The 11,401-nt window shown below is 45.3% G+C and overlaps 1 protein-coding gene across 1 annotated transcript; it reads right to left on the reverse strand.

Annotated features, from left to right (window-relative positions):
• Positions 1-2,244: 2,244 nt before the first annotated feature.
• LOC124669699 lies at positions 2,245-3,395 on the reverse strand. Its single transcript, XM_047206261.1, has 4 exons — positions 3,109-3,395; positions 2,946-3,017; positions 2,775-2,858; positions 2,245-2,294 (listed from the first exon to the last, which is right to left on the reverse strand). Exons 1-4 carry the CDS (start codon positions 3,271-3,273, stop codon positions 2,274-2,276), a joined length of 342 nt encoding a protein of 113 aa, XP_047062217.1. The 5' UTR covers positions 3,274-3,395; the 3' UTR covers positions 2,245-2,273.
• Between the last annotated feature and the right edge of the window lie 8,006 nt (positions 3,396-11,401).

Here is an 11,401-nt window from a genome sequence, read left to right on the forward strand (position 1 = left end):
ACTGAATTAGAAAGTCCCCTGGACTATAAATATGTATCTAGGGTTTATGGAATAAACAACAACCAACGTTCAACACAAACAAATCTCGGCGCATCGCCAACTCCTTCGTCTCGAGGGTTTCTCCGGTAAGCACCATGCTGCCTAGATTGCATCTTGCGATCTAGGCAGCACAAGCCTATCTCGTTGTTCATGCGTTGCTCGTGCTGAAGCCTTTTTGATGGCGAGAAACGTAGTTATCTTAGATGCGTTAGGGTTAGCATTGTTCTTCGTATCATATGCTGTCGTAGTGCAACCCTTATGCATCTAGCCGCCCTTACACCTATCTCAGGTGTAGGGGCGGCACCCCGCTTGATCATAGTTTAGTAGATCTGATCCGTTACGGTTGCTCCTTGTTCATCAAGGATTAGTTTAACATCCGCATTAGTTAGGCCCTACAAAGGGTTGGAGGATCCAGCGGCGTGTAGGGTGACGTTTGCTTGCCCTGGAAAGGATGTTCCGGGGATCAACCTCGTGTTGGTTTTTAGGCCCTGTCTAGGATCGGCTTACGGTCATCGTGCGCGAGCGCGAGGCCCAATCTTGAGTAGGATGATCCGATTATGCGGTGAAAACCCTAAATCATCGTAGATCTCATTAGCTTTATCTTGATCAAGCAGGACCACCATATATTCGGACACCTTGTACGAATCATGGGTGGATCGGCTCTTTGAGCCGATTCACAGGATAACCTGAGAGCCGATCGAGGCTCGTATTTAATGTTTACGTGTATGCCATGCAGGAAACTAAGCGAGGCATCATCCACACCTTCCCGACCGGGTATAGGTCGGGTGGCACGCCCTTGCGATAGCATCGGACGTGTGACCAGGAGGCTTTGCGGGCCGTCGCTCTGAGGGACCGGGGCCAGCCGCAGCCCTAGTTGTTCCCGGCTCTACTGTGTTGCCTGTCGCTGCCCGCCAGTGGGTTTCTGACGTCAACAGTACCAAGGAACGAACTCCGGCACGTACTTAGCGAGACTAGAAATGGCTATGCTCGCCGGGCGAGTATATATATATATCGCCTGGGGCTATATGGTAGGTTTTAGCGGCAGCACTACTATAACCAATAGAGACACGCTACAACATCTGTCTACTCAGAGAAGATAAGAGAGCGTACAAGGTAACAGATAAATACTACACAAACATAACCCAGCCAAATACACATATCCCCTTCAACAAGGTGAAGAAGCAATGTAAAAGGCACTCAACGGTGGACAAGTTTTATTAGGTATCGGTTGTAGTAATGCTATATTACCACGCAAGTTATTAGCAGATTATTAGCAACAAGATAACGGTGTAAGTTGTCTATGATCAAGCTATACAATTCCAAGTCGTCCATAACCGCAGACACGGCTTATCGATAAGATGTACACCCTGCAGGGGTTGCCCAAATGTAACCATACGCATGCTCGACCCACTTACGACAGGTGGATGTCACACAACAAGACCGTTCCCAGTTCAACAAGAAAGTCTAGGGGGGCCACCCAACTAAGCTACCCGTGACAAAGTCCGGCCGTACTCCGAGACGGACTCAGGGTTTGCGTCAGCGGCTAGGCGTGCAAACCACACGCTTCGCTAAACGTCTCGCGGGGTACAGTACAGAATATAAACACCCGAAGGCAACATGAAGTAAACACCCGAAGGCAACAGTAAGTAAAGCATGGCATACATGGCATAGGCAAATAAAACCAAGGTTGTGGCCCCCTTTTCAACTGACTTGAGAAAAGGTAATGGGTGAGGGGGGGTCCCAATAATCGTCCCCACGCGTGGATAGAGCGCTCAATCTCGGAATAGATAACAAGAACTTGGGTCCTAGGGGACATTAGCGAGTCAAAGTTCCGATGCTTTCGCAAAGGGGCTCACAGATGCCTCTGCTTACAAATTTTAGTTGTTAACAAATAAGTAAAGCATGTGTATCTCCAACAACTGATATAGCATGTGATAACCTCCCAACAACCCAACATATCCCGATAACAGATCGAGATAAACAACAGAGCCTAAACACGCCTACGACTCGCAAGGCTCAAACATCAAGCAACGGCTATGGGTAAGGAATGATACATATAGGATTATTATGGTAGACAAGTGGAATAGGACACGTGACTCGATAAAGAAGCGCAACATAAGGATAGCAATGCGAGGGAGAGTGTATAATAGGTGAAGAGAGAGGGCTCGCCTGTGAAAAGCTGCAGAAGCACTTGTCGGAGAACTCGTCGTATCTCACAACACCACTTCGTGATCCTATCCGGGAAGAAGAAAATGCTGGGACACACAACGCATGCAAGTCTTACTACTACGGAATAAGAACCAGCATGATCAAGATGATATGCATGACATGGCAGATATGGTGCGATGCAACTTAACCATATTAATCGGAGTCGGAACCCCGGACAAACAAGTTAGGTTGGAGTTGCATTTCTACCAGCAAATTTAAGTGGTGGTTAGCATGGCATATCATGGCAAGGGTGCGCTACTTCAAATTTAAGCGGAGCGGGGAAAACCATAGTTGGAAATCCAAAATACTCCGCATATATGTTAGGTGAACATGCATAACTACCACTACGCGACATGATGCGAGATGCAAACAGATGAATGGTCGTATTCATGTTCCTTGCATTTTTCTGATCCTTTCATATATAACACTTTGCATTTGGGGTTATACTTTAGAAGATATTATTTTTACAAGATTTGCAAAAGGAATAAAACAAAAAGAGAGGGATATGGGCTGGTACAACGCCGGACCTGAGCAGCGAAAAGCGGGCTGCCGCGCGCTTGGCATCGAAGAAGCTGACGAGGATACGGCCCGAGGCCCAGTAGGCGCCGGATCTGAGTAGGAACAAAAAGAATTGGATGATTAAACCTGTAGCCTGTAATTTGAACCTGGGTATCCGGATTCAAGGATAAAGGACGAACCAGACATACTACGTCCCCGTTGTTGATATAGAAAAAGGCTCTACACTTATTGAAGCATCTTCGCCGCGAGAACTGAAACAAAATCAGAGAAAAAGGTTGGATTTAATCAGCGGTTGCAGGTAATTGAACACTGGTGTGTTGCTTAAGGGATCAAGGGCTGAACCAGTGTGCTGCTCATGCTTTTGTTGTAAAAACGAGGCTGGACAAAACTTGAACCAGCCGAGGACGTGAGGAAGAGCTTGCAGCCATGGCGGAGGAGCAGGTCTGTGATGGATTCGGCGGATGGGAGCGACCCGGGACGAGACAGATTGCGTCGAGGGTGCGCCATGACGTAGCGGTTCAGCTGCAGGTGATGGGATGGCCGGGGATGCACCGGAGTGTCGCCGGCGACGAGCTCCTGCGGAGGTTACCGGTGGTCAACGTCGGTAGAAAGAAAACGAGGACGAGATTGAGACGGGGAAGAGGTCCGGAAGAACGAGCACATCACCGGAAGCCGTGGAGGAGGTCGGAGAGGATGGGGGAGGTCTCCAGCGGCCAGAATTGAGGATTATCTCGCCGGAGACGGAGGAGGAATCGGCGACCGTGCGCTTGATACAAAGCGCCTCAGGTCGATTCCTTGGACGAGGATGTAGAGGACGACGCCGTGGATCTCCTGGTGCCCTCGGCTTGACGCGGGGTGGCTTGCTGTGATGGCGCCATGGCGAGGCAGTGGCGGTACTGAGGGAGTGTAATAACCCAGAACATAGGAACAACGAAGGGTAGATTTAGAAATGGGATGTGCATTTCATCGCAAAACGGGGGAAATTTTCGCGCCTTATTGCAACTAAACCTAAGAGGGATCGAGGTTCTCTCTCATTTTGCATCTAGGGTTAGGCAATGTGAGTTAGGGAAATTTCGACATGATCTCTTTTGTAACTTGTTACTTTGGGGAATGTTTGCATTTGATAAGTGTTAAACATTTAAATATAAACATCACACAATATAAACAATGAATTTAAAATTCAAACACAAGATACAAATTCAAATCATTTTGAATTTCAAAGTAAATATCAAATACAATATTTAATCAAGAATATACACATTACATAATACAAAAGCTCATAAACCAAAAACTTGAGCTTTATTGATATACAACACAATTACAAAGTCTTTACAATATTCTTGATACAAGAATTGAGATATAATGAACAGAATAAAAGAAAAGGAAAAATTACAAGTTTAATTCTAAACTAAACCTAAACTAAGTGTCTTGAGGATGATCTTCCGGTCATATTCACCTTCAAACCTGCAAATCAAATAACGAGTACTAGCCGAATACAAGTGTTAGCAAGATTCAGTTTAGACAGGTTAGCAGAAATAACACAAAGTTCGGTTTGGACAGTGAAACCGTCACAAGCACACTTGTGCTTGTCCAAAAATCCCGGACAGACATCGGATAAACATAGGCAGACCAGACCGAGCAAGCCACGGGGGCTCAAGTTTCACCATATGAAGGCTGTTGCTAGCCAAGCAACGAGCAAGGCAATGCAAGGGGTGAGTCATAAAGTAACCAGGCTTGTGTGTCATGGCCAGGGAAGAAGTAGAGACCATATAAATAGCACACAAACCCTAGAACCGAGTGCACGATCGATCGGATAAGATCACCGAGGTAAGGGTGAAGCAAGAACAAGAACGAGTTCATCCAGTTCATAACCAAGAACAGAAACCAACACAACCAACTTAGCCACCAGGAATCATGGTGACCTGAGAAGATCAACCAGAATCTGGAGGTGAAGGGTCATGAACAGAAACCCCAAGTCTACATCAACCAAATATTTCATACTAGGAGCTGGAACAAGGTATACCAAGTTCCTGGACAGATCCCAATGGATTTGATCCATCATATATGCATGAAATAAGCATGGGAATGAGCAGATGCTCATATGGGTAGATCATCACTTGGTTTTCACCAAGGATTACTGCCAGTCAAAAGCCACTAAGACAGAAACCATCCAGATACAAATCAGGTGCACACGAGGCTAGAAAGCATGCACGAGATACACACTAGCAAGATCACATGCACGGATAGCACCGATAGATAGCATAGATTAGCGGCTAAGACTACACGGAAGATCCTAAGCAAGCAACCATCGAAACCCTAGATTTCTTCACGGGCAAGCATATTGGCATTCATACTTACTATGATCCCCTAATATGCAAGCAAAGTTGAGTAGCCAACAAGATCCAACCACTTGGTGAGCAACCAGTCATTAGCAAGGCTACTGAGGTCACATCACACTTAGCACCAAATAAGAGCAAGCCAAATGGACCACATCACTATCCAGAAATGGATTTAGAGTTTGATTGCTTGTAAAAGAATCATGAACAGCAAACTCATATACAAGCAAGACATTTAAATCATCACTGCATAAGCAGTTCATCAGAATTAAGTAATCTAAGCATGAATTTATCACAGATCCATGCTAAGCATGACAGTAGCATACTGTTAAGCAACACAATTTAATTCATAGCCACTAGAGCAAGTCTAGATAGCTAGAAATAAGCCACAGTACAAGTAAGCAACAGCACAGGGATGCTTGAGCATCAGCATCACCAAATAAGTGAATCGTTTAACCACAATGTTAGCCAGTAAGCAATCACTGACAAACAATTGATCAAATTGACCAATCATAGCAAGCCAAGCTACACAGAGAGTTTTGCCAACAAGCAAGAAATGATCCAATGGATCATTGGATTGCAGAATTAGTACTGAATCATATCACAGGCAGCTCTGGCACACACACAAGTGTCACAGATGCATCACAAGTGCACCTAGACAAGCAAGCATGATAGATCAGTGAGCATAAGCAAGTCATAACCAATCATAGCATGGCATAGATAGCTCTTGAACAAGCACAGTAGAGCATAGTAAGTGTAGATCATGCTAGGGGTAGCAACAAGGCAAGCATAGCATGAACGAGCAAGCAAAGCGAGCATGTGCCGGTACCGAGAAATGGCAATTGGGCCATGAACTTGCGATGAAACCGAAGCACAAGAAGATTGCACAGCAATAGCATGGCTCTAAATGGTCACAAGACCACCAGAGAGCAACAGATCATGAGGAGGAAGAAGGACAGTGGCAAGGGAGGCGCACAGAAGAGAAAGAGGGGAGCAAAGGAACTTACCCGCGCCTGGAGGCAGAAGCTATGGCATGGCGAGGCAGTGCCCGCGCGGCCATAGCAGCTGCAAAGCCAGGGAAGGCGCCGGCGTTACGCCGACGAACACCACCACAGCGACGACAAAGCATGGAGACGACGGCACGGGCCCCGCAAGCAGCACCCGCGCCAGGTCGGTCTCGGAGGCGCACACGTCGACGACGAAGGCGAGAGCTTGTCGGAGAATCACCAGATCGCCCATGGCGATTCTCCAGGAGATCCAGACCGAGGCGATTCGCCAAGAGAGGACGAGAGAAGAGAAACGGCTCGGACAGATCGATAGATCTGCTCGAGGCGGTTCTAGATCGGTAGGTGACCACGGCGGAGGAGGCCGGTGATGGCCGGAGCAGGGCGGCGGCCATGGCGGCGACGCCATCGCCTCAGGGTCGCCAGAGACTAGGGTTAGACGAGTGAGAAGAGGGCCGAGTGAGAGTGAGAGTGGTGGGCCGCTTCGGCGCCACCAAACCCAAAAAGAGGGCCAGCCTATTTGGGCCGTCCCTGAGTTAGGCTATTGGGCTGGGCCCAATAAGGGGTCCAGGGGGGTATTTTGGTCATTTTTTCATTTAATAAAAGACCAAAACTTCACCAAATTTAATAAATCTTAAAAAACTCTAAAAATCCAATAAAAATTGGATTTATGAATGAAAAATAAATCTCAACAAGAATAAAATATGAAATGGAATTTAAGAAACAAATTCAAAATTATGAATTTTCAGAATTCAAATAATAACTTGGAATTTTAAGTTATTATTTCCTTGTATTTAAAATTCAAGGAAAAATATCAAATAAGTTCAAATACTTATTTTCAAACATTTCAAAATGAAATTCTAATATTCCATGTCATATCTATTGCAAAGGGTATTTTTCCAAGAAAATACTATATTCCTTTTTATTCCAAAAACTATAGAGGTAACTCTATAATTTCAAATTATTTTGGAATAACTAAGGTAATTATCAAGTAAAATCATTTTACTTTGAATAGTTGTACTTTGTGTGAATTACAATGATTAATACTTTTAAATCAATTGTAAATTACCGTCAAAGACATAAATCTTAAATACAACCCTAAATTGTAATAATTCAATGGGGTAAAGGGATTCAACATAAAATAATACATCCATGATTGCATTATTTGGATTTTTATAACATTGTCCTTACCGGACAATGATGCTTCTTACGGAACCCGAGGTCCGGGTTCCATCAATCTGCATTGAATCGCACTATCTCGCAGATCCACGAGCAAGTTCACCCTTGCTCATGTCAACTTGATTATTTTTACTACTTTTAATGCAAAGCTATATACTTATCATTCCTGCATCGCAAATGAAATGTTAATTTCCAACTATGAATATGACTATGTGGCTGGCAATGGAACCATGGTCTGTGTTGATATGGTGGAGGTTCCATTGCAATGGGTTATATCACCCTAGGATTTAATTTACCAATGCCGTCCAGTGATTCTAGCGCCGTACAAACCGCGTTGACCATGAGATCTATAATGGCTGCGGGGAAGCCGGTCGTATCTTTTCCCTTCGCACGCCAACGGATTGGTAGAGCCGGCGGGGTGTTGGAGGCACTGCCGTAGGTTGGGATAGCCTTTTAAATCCCCATCCATTAGTGATGATGGCTCTACGATCTATGAAGGATTGTCCAAAGTACACCATGAGTAAAGCCGTATTATCGGGGGAAGTCTACTGGAGGTGTGCGGGTGGACAAAAGGGTGGGTTTGCGAGTCGCGGAGAAGGCGGTGTGGGCTTGGATCTTTATACCCGGCCTCACACCAAAGGAAGTGTGAACGGGGCAAGTCCCTGCGGATGGCAAAAAGGGTGAGATCTCTTGTGGGAAAAGTAACGCACCTCTCGCGAGTGTATCAAATTGTGGCTGTCACTCCTTGTTCCGGGAAGGGAACTGCGAACGCGGCGAGGAAAGGAACTCCACGAAGTTCCGGTCAACTCTGTGAAGACCGACGGGCATAGTTTTCATAATAAAAGCAACCTTTTGAAGAAATGTTTTCAAAACATGCATTGACCTGCGATTTCTGATCAATGGTCGTAGCTAGTGCATCAAACACCTTTTATTCTTTTAGAACTTGCTGAGTACCTCTCGTACTCACTTTCTTTCGACACCCTTGCTAGACCGTGATCCCGAAGTGGAGGCTATCAACGATGGGGCACCGAAGGAAGCTACGAGCTGGTCTACGAAGAACCCGATCTTACCGGCGGAGTGGAAGGCGTAGACTATGGGATAGTCTACGGACCAGATGACACGGAGGTGGAGGAGTAGTGACATACCTTAGTATCATAGAGCCGAGCAACGTAGAACTTACCTAAATAAGTTGTTGAGCCCTTTTCATCTTTAGTATAAGTTGTAATGGTACTTTAGTAGTCTCTTAGGGTGTTCTCATAGGACCTGTGAGAATACCAACTTGTAAGACAATGTTTGTAATAAAGTATGGAGTGTTATGACCTGCAATGTTTCGTTGTACCACTCGAGGGATATGGCAATTTGTGAGGAAGCCCCTTCACAAAGATCATATCAACGACTTGTATACTACAACATGCGGTGGTATGCTCGGGTCACCGCAGGTGGTATCGAGAGCAAATGTTGCGACCTTAGGTTGGAAAAACCTAGTATAGGGAAGAAACCCGTAGGAGTCTAGTAGAAATAGTAAAGGATTCTCTAGAAATATGGTGGTTATTCACTTGAGAATAGCAAAACCATATATTTTAGTGCGATAATTCTTTATTATAGCTATTATGATGCATTATCACTACTAATATTCTGCTTTTGTATACAGCCATAATGGCGAACACTTTTCCCAAGAGGACTTTGAGGAAAGTTGAGGGTTGGCTCGGTGATTATGATGGACCAATAACGGCTCTCCTGTGTGGGATGTCGAAGGAACTTCATTGCGATCCACGGATACACGTTATCAAGTATACTTACTATGATGGGGAAATCCTAGCCAAGTGCGAGTATCGGTCCAACTACCGGAACAACCGCCGATGAGTCGTATAATGCCATACGGAGAAGCCAAAACTATCACCACAGCCTACCATATGGGCCTATTCAAGGCAATCCTTGAGATAAGGCAGCACAAGTCGATAGAACTCCTATGTTCGAGTTTTCTCATATACCTCATGCCGAGGAAGATGAGGATCCCACTCTTAATCATTTGGTGTTAGCCCACGAAGTCCCGAAGCTGCAGCACAGCACATGGATAGCTGTAAGTCTTTATTGACCACGATGTATCTTTTACACATGAAGATGAGAGGTGAGATTGACCACATGCTAGCTGAGTTCACGGACCCTGATAAAGTCCAAACTCGGATGCATGATTTGAGGGCACAACCACAACATACTACACCCTTCTTTAACCCAGACAGTGATGTAGATTTGAGTGACCAGGTGGTTCAAGAGAAATCTACCTACAAGAGACCCACTTACACCTAACTTTGTTCCGCACTATCCACATGTGTCGGCATCGTATGATACTGGATATGGGGAGACCATTCATGGAACATAAATTGCTCGGAGTCACCGATTGAAAACTCGACGGGTTGGCGTTTCGGGGAACCTTTCGGTGATGAGGAGGAGCCAATTCCATGTGATACCGGAGATGAGAGTGATGCGGTTAACCCAAATGTTAACCAACACTACGAGCAGGAAGAGAAAGGTACGGATTCCATTTCGTTAGATTTGGAGATGGGTATATCTAAACCATCACGATACGAAGTAGGTGAGAGTTCGGAACAAAGAAAAAGAAGAAGAAGAAGATGAGGGGTCAAGTGAATAGAAATCCTCCATGGATGACTGGAGAAGAGGCACTCGTATTCCATCGGGGATATGTATGAGTCTTTATCTAGTTACTTTGGAATGACAGATCTCGTCTCGGCACTTCATCCGATTCAGATTACATACCTACTTGGAAGGACCTTTGTTCCGGACGGTGTTCGGAAGACTAGTCGCCGTACTTGGTTGGACCCCGGGGATGTACGCGGAGGCGAATGAAGACGATGAGGAGTAGAGCTCCAAGGAAGAATAAAGTAATCTAGGTGGTATTGTAATAGAACGTATTTTAAATTCCCGTTGGCTTGGGCTTGGAGCCAAATAAGTGGTTTATATGTACCACATGTAATATAAGTTTGTGAGTGTGTTATGTATTATACGGTGTATATACATAATAAATGTTTGTTTTGGATTTGCTTCTTGATTTCATTGTGTGACTAGTACTCGGGCAATGAGTTGAGCTCGGAAAACATTCGCATGGTGTAATTATGAGTAATCGCTCTTTGTTACGAGGACTAGGGGAAATGGCGTTAGTAGAAACCGAAGAGGCTCGCAGAGAGCGGGAAGAAAGAGAAAAAGAGGAGGCAGATGCGGCAGCTAGAGCAGAAAACGCACCACCACCACCACACCCAATGTTACACCCGGACTTCCAACGAGTATATGAGGTCAATGGAGGAAGACGAAGGCGTTACCGGGAAAGTCAGAGCAAGAATATGCAGGATTTCTTTACCCATGTCATCAATGATAGGGGTAATGAAGGCAAGGGAGTAACACTATCGGACTTCCAAAATGCAAGACCACTACCATTCACATCAGCTCCAGAACCAATGGACGCTGAAGATTGGCTTATGGATACTGAACGGAAATTGAAGACCGTTGGTTGCAACGATGAGGAGAAGATCGGATATACCACTTATCTGTTGTCAGGACCAGCAGCATCATGGTGGGAGAACCTTGTAGCAGTACACCCTCCAGATAAGGTATTCACCTGGGAGGAGTTTAAAAAGAAGTTTCGGGATGCTCATGTTCTGGACAGCGTGGTGGAGCTGAAGAAGAGGGAGTTTGAAGAACTAAGACAGAATACTGCACCAATCATGCAGTATGTTCGGGATTTCAATAGGTTATCCAGATATGCACCTGAGGATGTAGATACAGAGGAGAAGCGGAAGAAGAGGTTCATGAAAGGCATGAATCCATACATGAAGATGCAACTGAGGTTGGCACGGACTGCCGAATTCCAGGAACTGATTGACTCGGCAATCACTTTCGAGGATGACTACAGGCAAGTCCAGGAGGAAAGGAGGAAGAGGGCTCGTATAGAGCCAAGGAAGTACCCAATCAGTAAACCAACACCTGATCGAAGTTTCAAACCCCGATACAGACCTACTACTGGTAATCAATACAACCGAGGAGGTCAGAGTCAGAATCCAATCAGTCAAATTATATGCAACAATTGTGGCCTAAAGGGTCATT

This window comes from Lolium rigidum, chromosome 7 (assembly GCF_022539505.1).
Source record: "Lolium rigidum isolate FL_2022 chromosome 7, APGP_CSIRO_Lrig_0.1, whole genome shotgun sequence".
In the NCBI taxonomy this organism is placed as follows: domain Eukaryota; kingdom Viridiplantae; phylum Streptophyta; class Magnoliopsida; order Poales; family Poaceae; genus Lolium; species Lolium rigidum.